General features: G+C 36.1%; 2 protein-coding genes across 2 annotated transcripts; one reads left to right on the top strand and one right to left on the bottom strand.

The window, feature by feature from the left end:
* Positions 1-6,740: 6,740 nt before the first annotated feature.
* On the top strand, positions 6,741-8,012 carry LOC114535953 (alpha-protein kinase vwkA-like). Its single transcript, XM_028557293.1, has one exon. The coding sequence runs from the start codon at positions 6,741-6,743 to the stop codon at positions 8,010-8,012; it is 1,272 nt and encodes a 423-aa protein (XP_028413094.1).
* Positions 8,013-8,525: 513 nt separating this feature from the next.
* Positions 8,526-10,219, bottom strand: LOC114535940. The gene is made up of 4 exons (XM_028557282.1): positions 9,467-10,219; positions 9,135-9,244; positions 8,891-9,060; positions 8,526-8,767 (listed from the first exon to the last, which is right to left on the bottom strand). The coding sequence occupies exons 1-4, from the start codon at positions 10,217-10,219 to the stop codon at positions 8,574-8,576; spliced, it is 1,227 nt and encodes a 408-aa protein (XP_028413083.1). The 3' UTR covers positions 8,526-8,573.
* Between the last annotated feature and the right edge of the window lie 2,853 nt (positions 10,220-13,072).

Raw genomic sequence — 13,072 nt, 5'->3', positions numbered from 1 at the left:
AACTTTCTTTCCAGGAATACTACATCTCGGCTACGAACGAATTTACGAGAAACTGGATCATACAGTTTATAACCCTTGGTATTATTAGGATATCCGACAAATATCATCTTTCTTGACTTTGCATCAAGCTTTCTACGCTGGTTCTCAGGAACATGAACATACAAAATGCATCTAAAAACTCTAAGGTTTGCAACATCTGGTTTTTGGTTAAACAAACATTCGTAAGGAGTAATTCCATTCAGCGCGGTAGTTGGACTTCGATTTCTTAAGTAAACAACTGTATACTGCCTCCGCCCAAAATTCATTTGACATGTTCGAATGGAGTAACATTGCTCGAGCTGATTCAACTACTGTTTGATTCATTCATTCAGCAATGCCATTCTGAGCAGGATTATATAGTACTGTTAATTGGTGGGTGATTCCGTTCTCTTTCAAGTATGCATCAAATGCTTTGTTGCAATATTCACCCCCATTGTCTGTACGCAAAGTTTTGATTGGTTTGCCAACGAGATTTGTAGCGAAACTGTGGAATTCTTTGAATTTCTCCAATACTTCATCTTTCGTTTTCAGGAAATACACGGTTGTGTATCTGGTACAATCATCGATGAATGTTACATAATATCAGGAATTTCCAAGCGAATTTACTTACATGGGTCCGCATACGTCACTATGAATTAATTCAAACGGTTCAGAAGAGCATTCAGCGACTCCTTTGGGGTATGGACACCGGTGTTGTTTTCCCATAATGCATGCTTCACAAACTGAATTTCTTTCATCAATTACACTGTCCATTCCATCAACAATTTTATCATTCATTAGCTTAGTGACATTGTCCATTCCTAGATGTCCAAAACGATAGTGCCACATTTCCACATTTGATCCCTTTTTTGCAACATTCAAATGTTCATTCTGAATCATCTTCAATACGTAAAGCTTCCCTTTCATTTCACCGACAGCTAACAACTTTGAGTTACGGGTAACCTTGCACATACTATTCTCAAACATCACTGTGGTGCCCATTCTTACCATTGCTCATACCGACATTAAGTTCTTTTCAAGGTCAGGTAGATATAATACATCATGAAGAGAAAATTGTTGCACATGACCATCAACATCCGCTGAAACACGATATATTCCTTTGCCATAAGCCAATATTGATCGATGATCACCTAGATTCACCACGCAAGGCTGTTTAAACTCCACATATTCCGACAAGCGAGCTTTCTGAAATGTCATGTGCTGGGTGGCTCCAGAATCTATTATCCAATCGGACTTATCAATTATATTAGGTGTGTAAACTGGTAGTGCTTCATCATTGATACTGTCTTCCAGATTTTGTTCTTCAGCGCAACGAGCTGCTCCTTTACTTTTAAATCCTTTTCCAGTTGCCCCATTTAACTCATTTCTATGATTTTTCTTTGGACAATCCCTTGCAAAATGTCCTCTCTCTTGGCAGTTGTGACATTTTCCTCGAAATGCTCTATCATTATTTTGATTTGTGGTGTTTCCACTTCCGTGTCGTATTCTTCTTTTGTTATACTTCCCTCGACTTGCAGAAAACGCATCCTCATCAGTTTTCCTTGCATCATTGCTTCGATCGACTTCATTCAGAAGCATGTTCTTAACTTTCTCATACGACAGTTCTCCATCACCAACAGCGTCTAGTGCGGTTATTAATGGCTTATATTCTTCAGGTAAACTTGCCAATAATGTCATCGCCAACTCCTTATCATTTACATCAATTCCCATTTCCTTCAATTGATCATGCAATGATCTGAGGTGACCAATATGCTCCAACATATTCTCTCCAGCACGGAAACGACAACAATAGTATTGTTGACGCAATCTCACCTTTTGCAACAGTGATTCTCTGGTGAATTGATTTCGTAAAGCATCCCAGGCACCTTTAGCAGTTGTAGTTTCTCTCACGTGTATTTGCTGTTCCGGTTCAATTCCCAAACAAATATACATCCAAGCCTTTTTTGCTCCCAAGTTGAAGGTTCTTTGCGTTTCAGGGCTAGCCTCTTCTCCAGGAGATTCAGCTGTACCATACACATGTTCGAAAAGGTCCAAGCTCTCCAAGTATAGCCGCATGTTGAACGCCCACACTCTGTAATTCGAGCCATTCAACTTCGCAAACCTCAACGCATTTGTCAAAGTATCCGACGACGAAGCCATTATATTTTTCTTCAAATAATCACTATACGATTCAAATAAACATACAATCGACTTTTCGAAGTGGACCTAAAAATCCTGGGCCCATGACCTGTTAGGAAATTGAGGTCTAAGTCGAACATTTAACCGTATTTATTCATGATTGATAACGCTATACAAAAACATATAGATATCACAAAAAAAACAAGAACACAAGGTGCACAAAGGCACATGTGACAACAGTCATGTGACATGTGGTTCATTATATAAACCTTATATTAAGTTCTCAACAATGGGTAGTAACTGAATGGTACTGGGCACATGCACAATTGACTGGCTGTTAGATAGGTTAGCATCCTGATTTACTTGCTGATTAGCTCTTACTCGTTTTCTTTTTTGCCTGCTTTCACTGACCCCACTTCCCCAATACAATTCATTACTTAGAGTGTAACCTCTAGGTTTTTTTCACAATCCTGCAGTTCCTATTGTCTTTCTCATGTTGAAGTACATGGCATGCGGTGTCCCATTTGTTTGACTTTTGCACAACTATATTCTGAGCAACATCACTATTGTTTTCCACCCCCTGTCCTGTAAAAATTTTCACTGACCCATAAAGCTCTAAAAACCTTATGAAGTGCTGTACCATGATGTGCATATAGGGGGTTATCCTTTTTCTCTCATAGCCCTCCCTCTTACCATTCATTGATAGAAAACATTTTACCCAGTCCATAGCCATTATCCATAATTCTGTTGGATTTTCATCTGGGCTCCTGTTAGTTATTACTTTATATACCTATTCAAAACGTTTCCATATTGTTATAATTCCTTCAACAGTCTCTGGGCGCAAAATCCCGGCTGTCTTTTGAGGTAACCCCAGCAAGCTAGCCACTTCATTTCCCATCAGTATCCCTCTTTTTCCACACATCAAAAGACGCACCACAAGATCTAACTGTTTGGATTAGCTTCTCCAGGTGAACTCCATGAACTGAACCTTTTGGACAGTCAATCTCTTCCTCTTTGTCCCAATGAATACACTCCTGCACCAAGTTTTCAGTGAGAATATCTGTCACATGAAGTAGTAAGTGCAGTTCATCTGGTACAGCATGGTCGAGATCAATGTTAAACAATGGTGCATGATTACAATAATAGTTCTCTTTTGACTTTGTGCACACAGCATGCATTTCTTCCTAGAAGCCTCAGGTTTATTAAATTGAGTGTAATGCTGATCTATTCTCCACCTCTCCTTTATGTAATTTTCACCAAGCACAGGCATAATTTGATGTTGCACCTTTCAGTCCTAGCATCAGTAGGATAAATTTACAGTCCCCACCCAAGAAGAATTCAAGGTCTATCTTTTACCATCTACATTTACTTTTCCAACAAAAACAAGTTTATTTATTTCATTGATTATATCCCAAAAGAATCCTTTATTGTGTTGTAATCCTCCTTCCCGTTTACAATTCCAATCGTTATTTCCTTAGCTGACATAACACTCTCACCACTTTCCAACATGGCAAATGATAATAAAATAAAATTAGAATTATTGGTCATTTTTGCTCTATCACCGCTGATTTTAATTTGAATTGAATCAGTCTCAGCACAAAAACCAGGATTTTGTTTATATAGTCTGAAACATGATCTGCTAGTAGATTTTTCACAGAGCTGACTCTGGCTCTAGGAAACTTGCCCTTCAATCCTTCTAGGTGACAATTGTTGTTTAAAACTTGGTGCGATTGCTTCACCAGATATGACCTTGGAAGTCCATCAACCATCATTGATAACTCATGATGAAATTATCTCCCACACAGAACTTGTCAAGAAGAAACAGGATTTTCTCAATTTTGTTTTTTTCTTCTTCTGGCAAAGTGCTGAGAGTTGAGGCCCTACCAGATTCATCATTGGATGCTGGTTCCCAAATGAAATTTTCTTGTTGGAAGTTCACACAATATGAACCTGTCCAGTTTCATCTAGAGTATCTAACTGCGTGATCGAGTTTCGATCTTGAAATCGTTAAACACTCAACAGCTCCAAGATTATGACTTGATAAACAAATAAAGCTTGTGTTTGTGTTTAATAATATTTAAACAGGGATGTCCTATTCAGCAAAAGCTGGTTTAAAAGGAGCCCTGTGTCTATGATAATTACAAACTCTTACACAATACAAGAACAATACTACATCCAGACAAATACTTAACGATATAGATTAAATGAATAAGTTAATAATTAAAGTCCTTTTAAGTAATTTTTAAGACGTCTCTTAAAAGTTAGAAAATTCTGTTCACTTCTAAGATTATTTGGAAGAGTATTCCATGTTCTTACACCATTTATCCTAAATGAACTTTGATATTTAGTGGTTCTTGCAGCAGGTGGACAAAGTAGGTCTTAGGAGTAGTAGGTCGAAGGAAGTAGGTGCTAATCATAACAAACATAATATGCTATAAATAGTTGTGAATATTATAATTTGCATCGCAAACTTCAATATAATGCAAATTATCAAACACTCTAATGAGTGTTGATTCTTTTCTGTCAACAAACATGCTCTATACATTACCAGCTAAATAATTTTATACATCTTGGCTTTCTCTTTTCAATAAAATAGTCAAATACTATGCATGAAATGACTCATGATGCTTTGGTTGCACTTTTTATCGATAAGATTAAGACATCAATCAAGAGAATTCTTTTAAATGTATCAAAATAAGGTAACTTTTTTCTGGAGGTAATACATTATGGAGGTGGAGAAGTGGACAAGAACAAGATTAACAATAGAGGAAGCAGTTCAATATGTATTGGAGCCAGGTTCTGATTCGGAGTTGTCAGACCTTGATGATGATGATAATTACACTGATGAAACATCTTTAGTAAATATTTGCCAAAGCAACACAGCTGAAGAAGATAACAGCACAAATATTGAAGATGAGGAAGCTACAGTCAATGAAGATCCTCCTAAAGAACACATTTTCAAATGGAAGAAGAAAGAACCGGAGTTAGCACACATATTGTTTGCTGGTGCAGGTTTCGCACTACCTGACAGTGTTGATGAACTGACACCCCTTTGCTATTTTAAACAGTTCTGGGATGACAGTATAACTAACAATATTGTTGAGCAGACAAATTTTTACAGTGTAAGAGCAAAGGTAACAGTGTGGGCACTACAAAAGATGAAGTGGAAATGCTACTGGGCATCCAAATAAAGATGGGCCTCATCAAAATGCCAAGATATGAACTTTATTGCAACAGTAGAACACATTATGAACCAATGGTATGCCATTAAAAAGGTACAAAAAGTGTGACAATTTCTACATGTGAATGACAACTCAAAGAGGAATAATCCAGCTAACAAAGATTACCGCTTGTATAAAGTCCTCCCAGTTGTAGAGGGAATTCGCCAAAACTGTTTTAAGGTTGAGCCAGAAGAGTGTCATTCAATCGATGAGCAAATAATCCCTGCCAAAACCAAATACAGTGATATCAAACCAAATACAGTTCCTCCCAGCTTCATATTATTCGATGGCAAGACAACAAGTGTGTACAAGTTGCATCTACTTTTGCTGGTGTAAAAGGCCACATGTACTGCTAAAATATTGGGATGGGAAACTGAAGAAGTATGTGGATGTTCAATGCCCAGATATTCAGCTGATCTGGGTATAAAAATTAACCAATAAGAAGCCAGATCTTCGACAAAACTGAATTATCATTTCCTTTATTTCATATGACTTTGACACTCGAAAATATCAAGTAATTTTATTATATTTATGTAAAAACATGTTTATTTTTTTCCCAACTGCATTTACAATTCAAATTTTTCACCCTTTATACTATTAGTTGGAAGAATAAGGAGAAATAACACCTGGCACATGATAACTCAGTTTTGTCGAGACGCTTTATGACGTCATGATCTCAGATCAGCTGGATGATATGTCGGTACAATGATGTTATGGGAGGTGTTGATTTGGCTGACATGCTGATTGCATTATACTGCACCAAGATAAAGTCAAGACGTTGGTACCTCAAAGTTCTCTTCCATTGTGTCGATATTGCAAAAGTCAATGCTTGACTCTTATATTGTTGCCACTGTGAGCTCAGGAAGGTGCCAAAACATAAATGGCATTCACTGTTAGATTTTGCTCTTGAAATTGCTGAAAGTCTCATCAAGTGCGGAAAATCAACCCTAAAGAGAAAGGTAGGAAGACTATGGTGGCCCAGAGCTGCCATAGTTGATTTTACTTTTTAACACAATTTTAAAAAATATAATTTATTTTAAAAAAAATTGTTTAAAAATTAAAACAAATTGAAAACATTTTCAAACAAAATAAAACAGGAAAAAAAATAAAAGCCAATCAATTTAAATACTTGACTGGCCCACAGCTGCCATAAGATTTTTTTTTAAAAAAAAATCAAAAATTGGCCCACAGCTGCCATAAGATTTTTTTTGGAAAAATCAAAAATTGGCCCACAGCTGCCATAAGATTTTTTTTTAAATCAAAAATTGGCCCACAGCTGCCATAGACCAGCATGCGCTGCGCAGGGATTAACACATTTATAAACAAAATTACACCAAAATTATAACACATTCACTGGCCAAAATGGCTGCTAAGGACAACGCATGGCATGCATTTAAAGATGAAATGAAGCGAAAACGGCAAAACAAAACGACGAAAGATACTAAACGATTAAAGAAATCCGAGCTGATTGTCCAGAGACTAAGCGCAGAGGTTTCTGGTAAAGCTCAAAAGTTTAGTAGAATTGGACCACGTGAATTTGTGCCCTTTGATCCCGAAGAAGACATGAGCCTGGATAACATCAAGTTAGCGTGTGAAAAACATTTCAATATATCAGGGGATCTTCGCTGTGACGTCCTGGCAGGCGAGCAAGGGCCTTCTTGCAAAACAATGGACCAAGTGCCGAATGTCTCCAAGCTCGTCCATGTTCGCTTCATCAAATGCGATGAAGAGGAAGTATACAATGACATACAAGATACCCAACCTGCCGAGGTCAATCAACCGAGGAAAGTACGCGTCGCTAAAGATGCAGCAAAATCAATGTCATATGCACAGCTTAAAAAGAATCCATCGCCTGTCAAAAGCCAGTGTTTTCCTAAAAGTCTTTCAGTATTAGAAATGTTAAAGATGGGCAAAGTTCTTGACAAGAAAAGCACAACTGTGATCACATTACATTCCTTTAACATTGAATTAATGGCTTGGAACGTAGTTCCCACTACTGTTGAATTTGTTGTTGAAGAAGAGCCACTAGGAATTGGGGCATTCCGTGAGGCACGTAAAGCAACAACCACCCACCCCCAATTTGTCTACTCTAAGTGGGTTGTCAAATACTACCTACCTAAAGCAGAGAAAGATATTGAAGAAGCTAACCAGAGCTTGGAGTCCCACACTAAGAAAACAGTTCAAATGCACATGCTGGCACGAAATTTTGCCATTCAGCTTGAGAAAACAATGGAATCAAGTGTGTATAAAACTCCTCTTAAGTACAATAAGGTATTTTTTGGTGTAACAGATGACAACCAGTATGTCAGTGTTGAAGAATATGTCAGTGGAGACTTTATGAAGTACATAAACAATGATGGCATTTCATGTGTTGAGGAGTCTGATGTTAGCCAAAAAGCAGGCTGCCTGGCTCATTTTTCCTATCAGAAGTCTGACAGGAAATTAATTATTCTCGACATACAAGGATCTGACCACACCCTTTATGATCCAGAAATAGCAACATCTGATCTATTTGATCAGGATTGTGAGATGCTATTTTGCAGTGGTAACTTATCAAAGATTGCAATTACAAACTTTGTGAATGATCATAGTTGTAATAAGTACTGTAAATCTGCTGGTCTAACAGAACTTTAAACACGTCTTGAACACTACAGTTGAACAAATCTTTTTAACTTATCTTGGTTGCTGTTATAGTTAAGACCTGACAATATTTTAAACTTTTGTACTAAGAATATCAGCAGTTGTGTAAATAGTTTTCTGGGTGAAAGCTATATTCATATTTTGTTCAAAGAAAGTGGAATAACTATAGAATACCCCACTATGTAATATGCATTTAAACAAAATGTTTTAATAATGTTCTAATACAGAATGCTTAAAGAAAAATCTCAAAAAAAGAAAAATCTCAGAAAAAGTTATGTCTCAGAAAAAGCTAGTTCACAAATAAGAAGTTATATATTGTAGAGGATGGATAATTAACTTGAATTGATAGTTAAACTTGTGGGGTTTTCTATATATAATTAGGTCAAAAATTGTTTACATATGCTGAGTTTGTTCAGTTGATTTAATGTTAAAAACAGAATATTTCACTTTAACTAAAATAAACTTGTGGTTTGTATAATTTCATCTTGTCTCTGATCCTTGCCCTTAACAAATTTTAGATTTTATTCTTTGTTTATGTCACATCAGATGTGTTAATTAACTCTCTTCAGAGTAACGTCTTTTCAGATATAAGAATGCTTTTGCACAATCTGATGATTCAATTTTCTCTGGATATGGTATGATTGTCTCACACTGCTGTCGCATTTCTGGTGAGAGGAAATCATTTTCGAGATCTAATACTCCAGAATGTTGAGCCACTTCAGCTAATTGGTCCTCTGTTACATGAAAACCTGCATCAAAATATAAATTCATGTTATGGATATCTGAACCATTGATCAATGGTATTATTGAAAAGGTACAATCATATATAATGAAAATAATTTGTAGTTGGAAATAATATGATTAATATTTACCACATTCTTCTAGCCCATACTCTTGTGGAAAAGCATGGATGTGATCAGGGATCCCATCAGGTAGCAAGGTGTCTTTCTGGTGTCGGATTCTATGACTATTCCACACAATTTTTTTGAAATCATCAAGTTCACGTTGCACAACAGGGATTAAAATAAATGACAGCAGTTTTCTGAAACCAAAAAGGAAGTTATTTTGAGGACTTTTTCCTTAGCATATATTAGCTAGGTTGTTGTCACTACCTACCTGTGAAGCTCATTATCTGGATCATAGTCACCATCATTCTTCAACATTGACAGTTGCACCTTGAAATATTTCTCCATACGTTCATGCAGTTCCTTCCACCATCGCTCAATCTACATTAGGTGTAAAATATTATTGTTATGTAAAGAGTCCTAGATAAGAAGTTAAACAAACAATATTTTATGTGGAAATTGATGAATTTTTCAAAGAGGTTAAACTGCTTCCATAATGCAACTGTGTGTTATAAAACATTCTCATTTACATGTCTCACTTGTTGTCAGCATTTCCTTTGACCAGGGCTTTGGATATTTTGTTCAAATATAAAGAAACATTACCTGGTTTGATGTGGAAGGCCCATAAAGCACTGTATCATAAGGGGCCATGTCACCATGGTGCTGTCTAAGGAACGAGTGAATAGTTGCCATTATTCCAGTCTCTGTGCCCTTATCAATCCTTATCATGGTGGCAATCCTTTTCTTCTCATAAAGGTACTCTAAATACCACCGTCCAATTCTCTTTGGGTCGGAGTTACTATCCCAAATTCGTAACCATAGGATTTTTCTACTCGCAGTATCAATTGCACCGTAAATGGCTAGGGGGAAAGTACTATTCTGATACCCCATTAATTTGTCGTGGCCATCCATGGAGTGAACAAAATTTGTACCTTTTGTCGTGTAGTTGCCTTTAGGTCTTCTCTCCCATCGTGCATTTGGGTTACGCGCTTCAAGGCCATCGGGGTCAACATCAAACATGACTGCATGCACTAAATTGCGTGGAACCTTTAAATTATAATCCTGTCTTATTTTGTTGTACATCGCTCTGTACCCCAAGAGTTTACCAGGACCGTTAACTTCGTTCTCTACTGCTGCTCTTATCTCTTCAACTGTAACGTTTTTGTCTATGCGTCGAATATCAAAAAAAGCCAAACGTCGATCGAGCGTCCTCAAACTCCATGCGTATTCGCCATGGTCACGGTTCATGAAATCCAATATCTCCTTTCGTGTAAGATTACTTCGAGCATATTTTTCAAGATCTTCCTTCAATGTTTCATCGTCTTTCCAATTATCGTTCCGTATTCTGGCCGCCATATTGCCTGTTTGTCTCGTTCGTACTTGGTGTAATTTTGTTTATAAATGTGTTAATCCCTGCACAGCGCATGCTGGTCTATGGCAGCTGTGGGCCAATTTTTGATTTTTTTAAAAAAAAATCTTATGGCATCTGTGGGCCAATTTTTGATTTTTTTTTAAAAAAAAATCTTATGGCAGCTGTGGGCCAGTCAAGTATTTAAATTGATTGGCTTTTATTTTTTTTCCTGTTTTAGTTTTGTTTGAAAATGTTTTCAATTTGTTTTAATTTTAAAACAATTTTTTTTTAAATAAATTATATTTTTTAAAATTGTGTTAAAAAGTAAAATCACCTATGGCAGCTCTGGGCCACCATAGAAGACCCCCATTGAAGATTTTGCAAAACCAGAGAAAAGAGGAAGAAAACCTGATACACCACTTCCTTTACAAAACATACGTTCTGATAATGCCCATTACTGGCCAGAATGCAGGGAAGAAAAGAACAGGTGTAGACACTGCAAAAAAGGTTACAGTCGGACATATTGTACCAAGTGCAATGTTTGCTTATGTCTTACTGGAACAAAGAACTGTTTCAAAGACTTCTACATTGGTTGAACTGTATTAGGGTAATCTTACATTATAAACAGTAGCTAGTTTTAGTATAAAGACAACTTCCATTAAGATTATTCACTACTGTATCTTTTTATCACTATACTTAGAAACGTTTTGAGAAATGAGTGTTTACTGTAAATAAATTGTTCAATATTACAATATTCTGGATACTGGCTCCATGTTAATATTCAATTATTTTAGCCCCCTCTCCATCCCTTCAGTGCCCTCTCCCCCTGGCCTACTAAAATTTTCATACCTAAAAACAAACAAGTGTGCACTGAGACCTGTAAAATCACTAAAATGCACTAAAAGTCAAAGATTTTGACACCCAAACTTAATATTTCATCATCAGGATTTTTCTTGAAAATATAACCGTTATCGGGTAGTGTTGCCATATGGCAACAAATAAAAAAAATTACTTCCCCACCTTAACATATATTTTTTCTCATTTGTGGAGGTTATTTATTATATTTAAGCTAAGTTTCGCACAAAAAAATTTTTTGCATTGATTTTCAAAATGTGCACCGAAAAGGGTTAAGCCTTACAGAATCCCATAAGGTTGACAATCTAAAGGAGCATTCAAATCAACAACACACAAGACTTGGGCTGTGAGATCTCTGGCAGTAAATAAGGAGCAAATTTCTCAATTATATTCAAGTTCATTTAAAGGATTGGTCTGATCTAGACTTAGGGAAAGGGGGATGTAATATTTGCAAATAGGATATTAAGTGGAAATCAATCAATAACCAATAAATTATCTCATTACCTAACATTGATCACATAACTACATGTAACTTAGTATGTAGGGAGTGCTGTATATGCTTTCGAGAAGTAAACACTAAATATACTCAAAACATAATATACCATGCAAGGGTACTAATAATGCGTGTATCTAAGGGCCATTCGTTTTTCACTGAAACAAAAATCGAATTGCGATCATAAAATTTCGTTTTTTCTTTTTGATGTTTGAAAAAAACGGAAATAGAATTGAATTCCTTTTTCTTCGTCTGAAAAATGGAACCAAATAAAGATTTTCCTTCGTTACTTTCAAACTATTTTGTAAACATGGGAAAACGGATCCTCAAACTGAATTTCAATTTCCATCAAATGGCTGATGCTCTTCAATACGCACCCCCCGTCACAAACCAGAAATTTCCAATATGGCGGCTTTAGAAGAACACGAACAATTTATAAGAAGCTTCTTATCTCATAGAGAAAAAAACATTAGAAGATTTGTCAGATGCCCTTATAGCAGCGTATCCGGAACAAAGAGGTTTTTCTGTTCGAAGTATAAAACGCTTTTGCAAGGAAAATGGAATTAGAAAGAGAGGCATTATTTCTGACGAACATCTTGATGATGCTGTAAAAAATGCTGTTTCCGAGGTACTTTTTCATCTATTTGAGAAACATATACAGAAAAAAGTGTTGCTCAAGCAATACATAATATCAATACATAATAAGCATATTCTACAACTTAATAGTCATCCAAAATGTTGGTTCCCTCTCGTTTCATTTTAAAGTAGCTTTTCTATATCTGTTCATTATTTTTTTGCAGTTTGGTCCAGTTTATGGGCGGAAGATGATGAAGGGTTATTTGGATAGCAAATGTGGATTTTCACTTGCCTTTGAGCAACGTGTTCGAAATTCCTTGGCTAGGGTTTCACAATTATACCAGCAACAGCGTAACGCACGAACCGAAAGACTTACAAATCCACATCCATACATCGCAGAATATTTTGGCCATAAGTTGCACTTAGACCAGAATGAAAAAATAGCTATGTTTGGTGTCACACATGTTTGTGCAATTGATGGATATTCCAGGTTTATTACTGCATTTTCATGTATGCCAGTAAAAAACAATGTCGTGATTTATGACATGTTCAGGTATTTAATTTTTATTGAATTATGAGTCACATGAAAATCACATGAGAAACGTGAAAATATTGAAGTATATCAATGAGCTTTAAGCAAGGGTGACTGGGGGTGCAAATTTCGGTATTAATTGAAATTTAAAAAATTATACATGGAATTGTTGCCAAATTACAAGAATCTGGCTCTAACAATCAAAGTTACACCTCATTGTCCTTCATATTTTTATGAACAAACATACATTCTAATATCCCCATGCTACTGTTTTCTGGAATATTATAAAACCACACTTGATCCATCCCTGGCTATAGGTGATATTTCCTTTTATAATGTTGAATGTCATTTACAGGAATATCATACTAAATTAAGGATTATTCGATCAGATCAGAGTTGATC

This window comes from Dendronephthya gigantea, unplaced genomic scaffold (genome assembly GCF_004324835.1).
Source record: "Dendronephthya gigantea isolate DGI-Jeju-01 unplaced genomic scaffold, DenGig_1.0 000128F, whole genome shotgun sequence".
Lineage (NCBI taxonomy): Eukaryota > Metazoa > Cnidaria > Anthozoa > Malacalcyonacea > Nephtheidae > Dendronephthya > Dendronephthya gigantea.
The sequence above is the reverse complement of the archived record's forward strand: the minus strand, read 5'-3'. Positions and strand labels throughout refer to the sequence as shown.

Coding starts and splice junctions, on each gene's coding strand:
- LOC114535953 (XM_028557293.1), top strand. CDS start 6,741: ATGGCTGCTAAGGACAACGCATGGCATGCATTTAAAGATGAAATGAAG.
- LOC114535940 (XM_028557282.1), bottom strand. CDS start 10,219: ATGGCGGCCAGAATACGGAACGATAATTGGAAAGACGATGAAACATTG. Junction 9,245..9,466: donor GGCCTTCCACATCAAACCAG/GTAATGTTTCTT, acceptor CACCTAATGTAG/ATTGAGCGATGGTGGAAGGA. Junction 9,061..9,134: donor CCAGATAATGAGCTTCACAG/GTAGGTAGTGAC, acceptor TTTTGGTTTCAG/AAAACTGCTGTCATTTATTT.